Source organism: Otolemur garnettii, unplaced genomic scaffold (assembly GCF_000181295.1).
Source record: "Otolemur garnettii isolate 467f Iridium unplaced genomic scaffold, OtoGar3 scaffold00001, whole genome shotgun sequence".
Taxonomy (NCBI): domain Eukaryota; kingdom Metazoa; phylum Chordata; class Mammalia; order Primates; family Galagidae; genus Otolemur; species Otolemur garnettii.
In genome coordinates, this window is record NW_003852396.1 from 24,527,894 (window position 1) to 24,539,814 (window position 11,921).

An 11,921-nucleotide genomic window follows, 5' to 3' on the forward strand; every position below is an offset into this window, starting at 1 on the left:
AGCTATGATGCCACAGCACTCTACCCAGGGGGACAGCTTGAGGCTCTGTCTAAAAAAAAAAAAAAAAAGATTACAGACTCCTGCCTGTAGTCCCAGCTATTCAGGAGGGTAATGTGGGAGGATTGCCCAGGAGCTTGAGTACAGCCTGGGCAAAGTAGGTAGACTCTGTCTTAAAAAAAAAAAAATTGCAAAGTAAAGATTCTCTTGTAATATTCTCCTTCTAAAACAACTGTCTACATTTCATGTATTTATTTTCAGATTTTCCCAAGTTATGTAGATGTATATATGGCATAAATGGAATCATAGTATATTTTGCTGTTCTGCCTCCTGTTCCTTTCACCCAATAATATAACATGCTTATCTTTTCATGTTATTATATAAAGACACAAATATATTTGGTCTTTACTCGTGCTGTGTTATTTTGCATTTTTCACTTATATGCATTCCTGCTTATTTTTTCTTTCTTGATTTTTGCTGGATTGATGGCTTTCTTTGGTTTGTTTTTCCTCCAGGGGTTTGGAAGTTATGTAACCTAATTCTAACCTATCCAAGTGAGAGGCAGTACAACATAGTGGTGAAGAGGGCTGTGGTTCTCAGCACATTTCTTGGGTTCAGACCTCAACTTTTACATTTGTGAACTTAGTGTCTTTGGACAAGTTACTTAACACTTCCATCTCTCAGTTCTTATGAGTTAGACTGGAATAATAATAGTACCTACCTCTTCCTGGTAGGGTTAATTGTAAGGATTATTATAGACAAAGCCTTTTAAATACTGCCAGTCAGGTTTGTAGTAAATACTTGATAAACGTTAGCTAAAATTAGCTTCAGTAATAGTGTTATTATCCTTATACAAGGTGTCCATAAAGTTCATTTGCAACGAATTTTATGGACACCCTGGTTTTTTTTGTTTTGGGTTTTTTTTTTTTTTTTTTTTTTTTTGAGACAGAGTCTCACTATGTCACCCTGGGTAGAGTGCTCTGGCGTCACAGCTCACAGCAACCTCAAACTTCTGGGCTCAAGTGTTCTCTTGCCTCAGCCTTCCAAGTAGCTGTGACTATAGGCATCCACCACAATGCCTGGCTTTTTTTTTGGTTGTAGTTCTCATTTTTGTTTGGCAGCCCCAAGCTGGATTTGAACCCGCCAGCTCCAATGTATGTGGCTGGCGCCTTAGCCTCTGAGCTACAGGAGCCGAGCCAACACCCTGTATTTTTAATAAAACATATTGAACTTAATGTCAGCATAAGAAACCTACTGAGGGCTGGGTGCAGTGGCTCACACCTGTAATCCTAGCATTTGGGAGGCCAAGGCAGGTAGATTGTCTGAGCTCACCAGTTCAAGACCAACCTGAGCCAGAGTGAGATCTTGTCTCTAAAAATAGCCAGGCATGTGGCAGGAGCCTGTAGTCCCAGCTACTTGGGAGGCTGAGGCAAGAGAATCACTTAAGCCCAAGAATTTGAGGTTGCTGTGAGCTGTGACACAACAGCACTCTACCCAGGGTGACAGCTTGAGACTTTGTCTCAAAAATAAAAAAAGTTTTTTAAGACTACATAAAGTTAATTAGCTCCAACTTGCCTACCACTGTTCTTTTTGTATGATGGTTGTTGCTATTTATTTGTTTTTGTTTTTGAGACAGAGTCTTACTATAAGAGTGATATGGCGTTATAGCCCACAGCAACCTCAAATTACAGGCGCCCATCACAACACCAGTTTTTTTTGTTGTTGTTGTTGGAGTTCTTCATTGTTGTTCAGCTGGCCCAGGCCGGATTCACAGTGGTTAGGCTGGCGCTGTAACCACTGTGCTATGGGCGCCAAGCTGATGGTTACCTTTTATAGTCCTTTATTCTAATTTATTTTTTATTTGACTGGAAAACATTCTCTAGGGTTTATCAGAACTAGTATATATACAAAGTATACTCATTTAGACTTTGTGCTTCTGAAACTGCCTTTCTTTTGCTCTAATACATAAAGGGAATTCTTTAGAATGCCACAAATTTTGCTGTAATGCCGTTTAGTCTTTAATGTTGTAGTTAGATATCTGATGTCAGTCTGGTTCTTTTTCCTTTGTAGATATCTTATTTTTCTTGGCTCAAAGCTATAAAATTTTTTTTTTTCTTTAGAAGTCAGAAATTTCACCAGCATATGTCTACGTATGTGGGTTTTTTTTCAATATTTTCTGACCTGCAGTGGGACTTTGAAGTTTCAACTATTTTTAGCACAGGGACTTTTTTTCTTCCATTATTTCTTTAATTATTATTTCCTACATACACTCTAGTCTCTCATACTGGATACTGGATATTTTTTGGATCATTTCCTCTATACCTTTTCTTTTCTTTTCTTTTCTTTTTTTTTTTTTTTTGAGACAGCGTCTCAAGCTGTCACCCTGGGTAGCGTGCTGTGCTGTCACAGCTCCCAGCAATCTCAAACTCTTGGGCTTAAGTGATTTTCTTGCCTCACTTCCCAAGTTGCTGGGACTACAGGTGCCCACCACAATGCCTGGCCATTTTTTTTTTTTTGTAGTTGTCATTGTTATTTGGGAGGCCCGGGCTGGATTCGAACTCACCAGGTCCTGTATATGTGGTTGGTGCCCTAGCTGCTTGAGCTACAGGCACCGAGCCTGTACCTTTTCTTTTTTAATTTCAGTTTCTTTGTTTTTCTACTCTATATTCTGAATGAAGTCCTCAACATGCTCTTTAAATTTACCATTTCAGTTTTTATCATTGTTCATTCCACTGTTCCTTAAGTGTTGAATTTGACTACATTTTTTTTATTTCCAAGTGTGCTTTCTTCTATGTACTACTTTTGTAGCAGTTTCTCTTACTTTATCAAGGCAATATCATTTCAAACTCCTCTGAACTTTCACTGAGATTATTAGAATTGTTTTAAAAAGTTTTATATCCTTTTTTGCCTTGACTTTATCTTGTTGAGGACTGCTTGGTCTTATTTAAACCTCCTGCTTATAACACCTACTAATTTTCCATTCACTGTCTTCACATACAATGAAAGTCTAGACTAGTTTAAATTGGTAATTTGTATTCTCTCATGGTTGTAGGTCAGTGGTTATGTATTCCCATGTGAGGCTGGGCATGGTGGCTCACGCCTATAATCCTAGCACTCTGGGAGGCTAAGGAGGGTGGATTACTTGAGCTCAGGAGTTCAACACCAGCCTGAGCAAGAACAAGACCCTGTCTTTACTAAAAATAGAAAAACTAGGAGGATGTAGTGGTGCACACCTGTACTCGCAGCTCCTTGGGAAGCCGAGACAAGAGGATTATTCAAGCACAAGAGTTTGAGGTTGCTATGAGGATGCCATGGCACTCCACCCAGGGCAGCAGAGTAAGACTCTGCCTCAAAGGAAAAAAAAGAAAAAAGATATTCCCATGTGAGCCTCACTCTTTCACAGCTTTGGTTCCTTATGCCAAGAGAAAAATCAGGGTCCTTTTGGTAGAGGCCTACTTCATGTATATAGCATGCAGGTGAGGCTACCTACTCTGTTTTGGGGTTTGGAGAGAGTTCTCAAATCTTTTCATATTTTATTATTTGAAATCTCTCCAGGTGATTCCTCTGTAAGTGGGCCAAAAAAGAAAAACGTCCGTATGTGGCCAATTGCTTTCCTTTTTGCCCCTGCTTGGCTTGAATTTTACCTTACAGCCTTCTCACCCCTGGTAGGTCAATCTCACTATGAAATTTCAGTTCTATTTCTGATAATATATCTGTTAAGAAAGTTTCAAGTACTACTTTTTTTTCAGGATAAGAATTCAAATGAATGTTGCTTGTGGAGTAGGGTTCCTTTTGCCATTTCTCATTTACTTATGCATTCAACAAATATACTGTCCAGGTGCAGTGACTCACACCTATAATCATAGCACTCAGTGGGAGGCTGAGCCATGTGGATTGCCTGAGCTCACAGGTTTGAGACCAGCCTGAGCAAGAGCGAGACTCCGTCTCTGAAAAAATAGCCAGGTGTTGTGGCAGGTGCCTGTAGTCCCATCAACTCAGGAGGTTGAGACAAGAGGATTCACTTGAACTCAAGAGTCTGAGGTTGCTGTGAGCTATGATACTACAGCACTCTACCGAAGGTGACAAAGTAAAACGCTGTCCTTTTTTTTTTGGTCGAGACAGAGTTCTACCCTATTCTCTGAGCAGAGTGCAATGACATTGTAGCTCACTGCAACCTCAGACTCATGATGCGGGCATCCTGCTGCCTCAGCCTCCGAAGCCGCTGCACCACGGCCCCCGGCTGGGTTTTTCCATTTTTTTTCCCATGAGTCAGGGTCTCACTTTCGCTCAGACAAGCCTCGAACTCCTGAGCTCAAGAAATCCTCCCGCTTCAGCCTCCCACAGTGCTGGGATTACAGGCGCCTGGCTTAAAACTCTGTCTTTAAAAAAAAAAAAAAAAGAGTCTTAGCGCCTGTGGCTCAAGTGGCTAAGGCGCCAGCCACATACACCTAAGGTGGCAGGTTCGAATCCCCAGCCTGGGCCCGCCAAACAACAATGATGGCTGCAACCAAAAATGGCCAGGCGTTGTGGTGGGCGCCCGTAGTCTCAGCTACTTGGGAGGCGGAGGCAGGAGACTCGCTTGAGCCCAGGAGTTGGAGGTTGCTGTGAGCATGATGCCATGGCACTCTACCCAGGGTGATAGCTTGAGGCTCCGTCTCAAAAAAAAAAAAGAAACCAAATATACTGAATCCTGCCTGCACTAGGAAATACATGATGTAGAATACAAAGTCTCTACTCTTATGGAGCTTACATTTTGGTAGAAAGACTAAACTAGGCTATTAAGAATCTTGAGATTGGCTTGGCACCTGTAGCATAGTGATTATGGTGCTGGCTACATGCACTGAGGCTAGTGGGTTTGAACCCAGCCCAAGCCAGCTAAAACAACAATGACAACTGCAATAACAAAAAAATAGCTCGGTGTTGTTGGTGGACACCTATAGTCCCAGCTACTTGGGAGGCTGAGGCAAGAAAATCACTTAAGCCCAAGAGTTTGAGGTTGCTGTGAGCTGTCACAGCACAGCACTCTACCCAGGGCAACATAGTGAGACTCTGTTTCAAAAAATAAAATAAAATAAAAAAAGAAACTTGAGATTATTCTCTTATACATTTTATATAAGGAAAGAGTACTTGTCTGTTTTTTCTTGACTGGAACTTTACTCCTCCAGTAAATAATATATCCATAAAAATAAATGAGAAGTTTCATGCAGGAATTACATACAAGTAAAAGAAAATGCACGCAGATTAAAGATTAGTAAATTGTATTGGCCTAGTATCTTACCTGGATTATTTAGGTATGCAGTAAGTTTTTACTGAAATGAAAACTTACTTTGACTACTACCTTACTTTGTGAGGGCAAATAAACCAACAGAGAGAGGAAGGAACATCATCTGTATTTGTGGGCAAAGTATCATAGAAATATATTGGGTTTTAATTTAGTAACAAATCTTTCCCCCTTTTGCATGAGGATTTGGCTTTGATTAACATTCTGGGTCTGCTCACTGGTCCTGATAATGTCAACTATATTAGTAGACTGTACTACTATAGAGATAATGATCTCTGGGTAAATTCTGTCTACATGGAAGGAAATACAAGTGAATTGCAGTTTCCACATGCAGATTCCATAGGTCTGGGCTTCATTGAGTGCAGTGAATCTTACAACTGCACATACCCAGTGTGAGGTCCCTACAGGCTATGCCTATGGAGTTGTTTCAAGAGATATTAGCCCCTGTGGAGCCTGAGGCTGCAGAATATGGATCTCATTTCCTCACACTCCTGTCACCTGCTGGATCAGAGCTCCCAAACTACTTCAAGAGTTCCTACAGAAGAACTTGACACTGCACTGCCTCTAAGCTGTGCTCCTGTCTGATATCCTTAGTGAGTCTTTGATTTTGAATATTTGTTGAGCTTAATACTACAGTGATTTAATCAGGTCTTGGGATCCTGATGTATATTTCCCCCAGGTCCATTAGGAGTTCTCTATTTCTTTTAGAGACCATTTTTTAAAGTTTTATAGATTTAGGGGTTATAAGTGTAGTTTTGTTACATGGATACACGTATATTACCTACTGGAGAAGTATGGATTTTGGTGTAACCATCACCTGAGAGGTGTATATAGTACACGTTATTAGGTTAATTTCTCATCCCACACTCTCCTCCACCCTTTAGCCTTCCCAGTCTCCAAAGTTTATTACCGCAGCCCTTATAAAGATCATTTTTATAATATAAGTTGCTCCTTCTCTTTTCACATAGGCTCAGCTTTTTAGGACTTTGGTCCTCCCTCCCCAGTTTGCGGATTTCATAAGCAAATTGCTTATTATTTATTTTGCATTTCCTTTCTACAGAGTTGACCCTTTATTTGGGATGTGTGAAAAATTTTTACAGGAAGTAGACTTTTTTCAGAGGTAAGTACTTCATTTTGGCTCATTGAATCTTGGTTTTGCAGAGAATAGCACTTACAGGAAATAAGAGCAAGTCAGATTCCTTGATTTAGCCCATGCAACCGAACTATCCTCTGTGTCATGCCCCAACTTGGTGTCTTTTAATGGCATGTAAATGTCTTTTAATTCAAAATTAACCATACAACCAAATAATAAAAACACTGGGAGTTGGCAGTGCCTGTAGCTCAGTGGGTAGGGCACTGGCCATATACACCTAGGTTGGCAGGTTTGAACCCGGCCTGGGCCAGCTAAAACAGCAATGACAACTGCAGCAACAACAGAAAAATAGCTGGGTGTTGTAGTGGGTGCCTACAGTCCCAGCTACTTGGGAGGCTGAGGCAAGAGAATCGCTTAAGCCCAAGAGTTTGAGGTTGCTGTGAGCTGTGACACCATGGCAGTCTACCCAGGGCAATAGCTTGAGACTTTGTCTCAAAAAAAAAAAAACAAAACAAAACATTGGGAGTCATTTGGATTCAGCACTCAGCCTGGCCATAAAATGGCAAGTATTATAAAGAAAACTCATAAACTCTTTTGTTGAAAAAAAAAGTTCCCATTGGTCTTAAATTTTAACATTTCTCTATGATCTACAAAGAACTCCAAGAATTTTTCTGCAATTCTTTAGGTAAGTTTACTTTGTAGAATAGATATATTTCCTCAGAGTTGTGTATGAAGTGAATTGGTTAAAACAGATGCAGGAGATGAATGGACGGCTTAATAGATAAAACAGAGTCACGGTGGTAACCAGACCTGTGGGGTATTAGCAGTATAATACTGGGAGGAAAACATTTATAGGATTGTAAAGCATTTGAATAAGTTTAATATTTCTTCTTCCTAGGATTTTTTTGTTTGTTTTATTTTTTGTTGTTTTTTGGATTTTTTTTTTTTTTTTTGAGAGAGAGCCTCAAGCTCTTACCCTGGGTAGAGTACTGTGACATCACAGCTCACAGCAACCTCCAACTCCTGGGCTCAAGCGAGTCTCCTGCCTCTGCCTCCCAAGTAGCTGGGACTACAGGCACCCGTCACAACACCCAGCTATTTTTTGGTTGCAGCCGTCATTGTTGTTTGGTGGCCTGGGCTGGATTCGAACCTGCCATATTAGGTTTATGTGGCTGGCACCTTAGTTGCTTGAGCCATAGGCACTGAGGCTGGATTTTTTTTTTTTTAAACAAGAAGCATAACCTTTAATTCATCACAAAATAGGTGAAGAATATCTCAGAGTTTTGAACACTAAATTTTACTTGTGATAATTTGTTTTTTGTTTTTGTTTTTTTGAAGCAGAGGCTCACTATATTGCCCTGGGTAGAGTGCTATGGCGTCACAGCTCACAGTAATCTCAAACTCTTAGGGTTAAGTGATTCTCTTGCCTCAGCCTCCCAAGTAGCTGGTACTACAGGTGCCTACCACAATGCCTGGCTATTTTTTGGTTGTAGTTGCTGTTTGGCAGGCCCAGGCTGGATTTGAACCCACCACCTCTGGTGTACGTGGCTGGCACCCTAGCCACTGAGCTACAGGCACTGAGCCAATAATTTGTTTTTTATCTCAGCAATTTATTCAGATATGTGCTGTAAAAATACACATTAGGAAACCTGCAATTGCTATGTTCTATTTAATATTAGAAATTCTGTTTTTCATGGTAATACATTAACTTTTTATAATTAAAAGGGAAAAATCATAAAGTTCATACTTTATTGTTTAGCCTGATAGAATAAATGCATTATATATTTATATCTGTCTTCCCAAACCAGTATACCTAGAAGTTTCTAATTTATGCACTCCATTTTTTAAAGGAAAAAGCTATCCATCTTCCAGTATCCACACTGGAAGATAGGAGCCTGGGGTTTTTAGGATGCACTTAGTGAGTGTAGTAATGAGTGGACTTACTTCTCACTCATTTTTATTTAGGCGCTGATAGCTTCCTACAGAGAAGATGCAGTACCACCTCATCAGCAGAGGATGCTCTCTAGCAGATGCTACAGTCCATGTTGGCTTTCTTTTCTTTCTTTCTTTTCTTTTTTTTTTTTTTTTTGTTGAGATAGAGTCTCATTCTGTTGTCCAGGCTAAAGTACCATGGTATTAACCTAGCTCCTGGGTTTAAGCAGTCTTTCTGCCTCAGCTTCCCAAGTCGCTGGGACTACAAGTGCCCACCACAATGCCTGGCTAATTTTCCTATTTTTAGTAGTGACAGGGTCTTGTTCTTGCTCAGTCTGGTCTCAAACTCCTGAGCTCACATGATCCTCCTTCCTCAGCCTCCCAGAGTACAAGGATCAGCTCTTTAAAATCCTAGTTTCATCTTTGAAGAAGTTCTTGCCTTACATTAGGTTCTTTAAGGTGTAGGGAGTGGAGTCTGTTTTTTGCGTAATTGAGTTGAAGAGGTTTTCAGAAACATGATAGCTCTGAATTGCCAAAATTGCTTCTCTATTGTTAACTGGAGCTACATATTCCTTCTTAGTTTAGCCTTAGTGAATTGTTTTTGACCATCCCATTCCACAAGTCAGAAGCACTGTTGAATCAGTTGGAGCTGGGAATAACTTAGCTTTTCTGAGCTTCAGTACAACATCATCCTCTCAGTCTCAGTGTTCCCATCACTTATTCAAGTTTATATTCATAAACTCCACTGAAACAGACATTTTCTTCTCTTTTGCTTATTGTATGTCCCAGTATCTAGAATAGTACTTGGCACTTGGTAGGCCCTATAAGCATATTTTTAAATTAATTAACAAATCTGTAATATAAAAAAAAATTCTGGGAATGGTGGCTTACATCTATTACCTTAGCACTTTGGGAGGTGCAGCTGAGAGGATTGTTTGAGGTCAGGAGTTCCCAATCAGCCTTGGAAATACTGATACCCCCATCCCTACAAAAAATTAAAAAGTTAGCTAGGGATGATGGTGTGCACCTATTGTCACTTGGGAGGCTGAGGCAGGAGAAGCACCAGAACCCCGGTGTTTGGGGTTGCTGTGAGTTATGATGATGCCTTGGCACTTTGTGTCAGGTAACAGAGTGAGACCCTGTCTCACATTAAAAAAAAAATTCTAACAGTGTAGAGGATTGATTGAAGTATTAAGTAAGATCATGTAAAACGCTTAAGAGTATTCCTGACACATAATGGTTGCTCAGTAAACAGAGGCTCTTATGATGGTCATATCACTAAGGGGAACTTATTTGGTAGCCGTCTGTCTCAGTCATGAACTGTGAGCTCCTCCCAGCTCACTCATCACTCCTGCTCCAGTGCTGGACAGACATCTGGGGCTTGGCCTGTGGTGACTGAATGTATAGCCACTTGCTTCTGTTTGTTCCCCCAGGTGTTTCATCGCAGATCTGCCCCACTTGCAGGATAGCTTTGTGGACAAACTTCTTGACCTCATGCCCCGACTCATGACATCCAAACCTGCAGAAGTTGTCAAAATTCTGCAGACCATGCTGCGACAGAGTATCTTCCTGAACCTCCCCCTTCCAGAGCAGGTCAGGGTCTGTAGCCTGCAGTCCAGATCTATCCAAATAGTCAAAAGTGTCCACCTAGGTGATCTTCTTTGACCAGTGGAGCAGCTGGTCAGGGCTCTTCCTCTGCTTGGCTCCACATGCTCACCCCTTAGATGAGGAGACAGAGGGGCAAGAATCATGTTTGTTGCCTGGGGATGACCTGCCTTTAAAGCCTTTAGAATCATGCTGTTTTCTTACTTACAGATCCACAAAGCTTCGGCTACCATCATTGAGCCAGCGGGAGAGTCAGACAACCCTTCACGGTTCACATCTGGTTTGGTGGTGGCCCTGGATGTTGATGCGACCCTAGAACATGTGCAGGATCCTCAGAACACTGTGAAGGTCCAGGTCTGTCAAGCTGGGGTTCCTGTGAAGCAGACTGTCCTTGTATTGAAGTATTTAACTTTAGTACTTCTATAGTCTCTACTTGAGGGATGGAATCTGGAACGGGAGAAGAGATGAGCCTCTATGGAAAAGAGTCTAGGCTAGAATCCTAACTATTACTGCTGAGTGTGGTCTGGAGCAAGTTACTTAAGAGTCTACAACTGACAGACAGTAGTTGACATTGAAATGACATCATGTATATAAAGTCTCCAGTATCTAGTAAGGGTTCACTAAATGACAAGACCCTTTCAGTAATTTGAGGTTATAATTCGGTCTTTTATTATAGCAAATTATAATAAGCAAAGTCTTTTCAGGATGTGGCTATATCAGCCAACAAATCAAATTTATGGGTAGGAAGAAAGTGATCACTAGGTAATATCTTTTCCCAAGTTAGGTAGATATGTTAGAAACACATGAGAGATGCAGTTCAGACAGCCTGCACTGGGAGTGCTGCCCGCTTGCCCTTCCTGTCGCTCTTCCATGCATAGTGCTTGCTTCATGGCACCTGCTAGTGCTGGGTTTGACCGGCTGGGTAAATGAGTCACAGTTCTCTCTCTCAAGATGCCCACAGTTTTACCAAGAGACAAATGGACAGGCAGTTAAAAAACAAAAGATCAGTGATTAGACATGCACGGGGTATTAAGAGTACTGTGCTATGGAGAGGCACTTAATTTAGAGAGTGTAGTAGAGCCTGAGGAAAGGCCAGGCTTTGTGGAGAGGCCTGTGCATGGGTGGGACCTGAAAGGATGAATAAGAGCACAGAAGGGCAAAATGAGGTATTCTAGGCAGGTCACAAGTAAAAGCAGGGATGCAAGCTCTTGGAGAAAGTATGATCAGAGGACAAAAAAATAGTCTGGAGGAGGCAGGGAAGGCTTCCTGAAGGACATAAAGATGAATCAGGTCCTGAAGGTGAGTTTGGCTATGGTATCAGTAGAAGAACAAGCCTTCTGATGTCCCAGCAGGAAATATTATAAATTAGGAGACCTGCAGTGAACTGGTTGTCAGCTCGCTGTGAAGTTGTATTGCGATGCTTTTTTTTCCACATTAGTAGTTCTCCATTCTAGCTGCACTTTAGAATCACTCAGAAAGCATTAAAAACTACTGATAGAGGCTACATGCAATGGCTCACGCCTGTGATCTAGGAGGCCAAGACAGGAAGATTGCTTAAGCTCAGGAATTCGCAGCTCAGAGCCTGTGGCTCAGGCAGCTAAGGTGCCAACCATATACACCTGAGCTGGTGGGTTTGAATCCAGCCTGGACCCGCCAAACAACAATGATGGCTGCAACCAAAAAGTAGCCAGACGTTGTGGCGGGCACCTGTAGTCCTGGCTACTTGGGAGGCAGAGGCAGGAGAATTGCTTGAGCCCAGGAGTTGGAGGTTGCTGTGAGCTGTGATGCCAAGGCACTCTAGCCAGGGTGACAGCTTGAGGCTCTGTCTCAAAGAAAAAAGCTCAGGAGTTTGAGACCAGCCTGAGCAAGAGTGAGACCTCATCTCTATTAAAAATGGGAAAGTTGGCTCGGCGCCTGTGGCTCAAGCGGCTAAGGCGCCAGCCACATATACCTAAGGTGGCAGGTTCGAATCCCCAGGCCCAGGCCCGCCAAACAACAATGATGGCTGCAACC

General features: G+C 41.7%; 1 protein-coding gene across 1 annotated transcript in view; it reads left to right on the plus strand.

Moving 5' to 3' along the window:
• The window catches only part of INTS4 (integrator complex subunit 4), a 99,832-nt gene that overhangs the window by 80,550 nt on the left and 7,361 nt on the right, over positions 1 to 11,921 (plus strand). Inside the window, exons 19-21 of the mRNA XM_012802973.2 lie at positions 6,339 to 6,398; positions 9,737 to 9,896; positions 10,119 to 10,262. Of these exons, the coding sequence (XP_012658427.1) occupies positions 6,339 to 6,398; positions 9,737 to 9,896; positions 10,119 to 10,262 (364 nt within the window). The remainder of the gene's footprint in view (positions 1 to 6,338; positions 6,399 to 9,736; positions 9,897 to 10,118; positions 10,263 to 11,921) is intronic.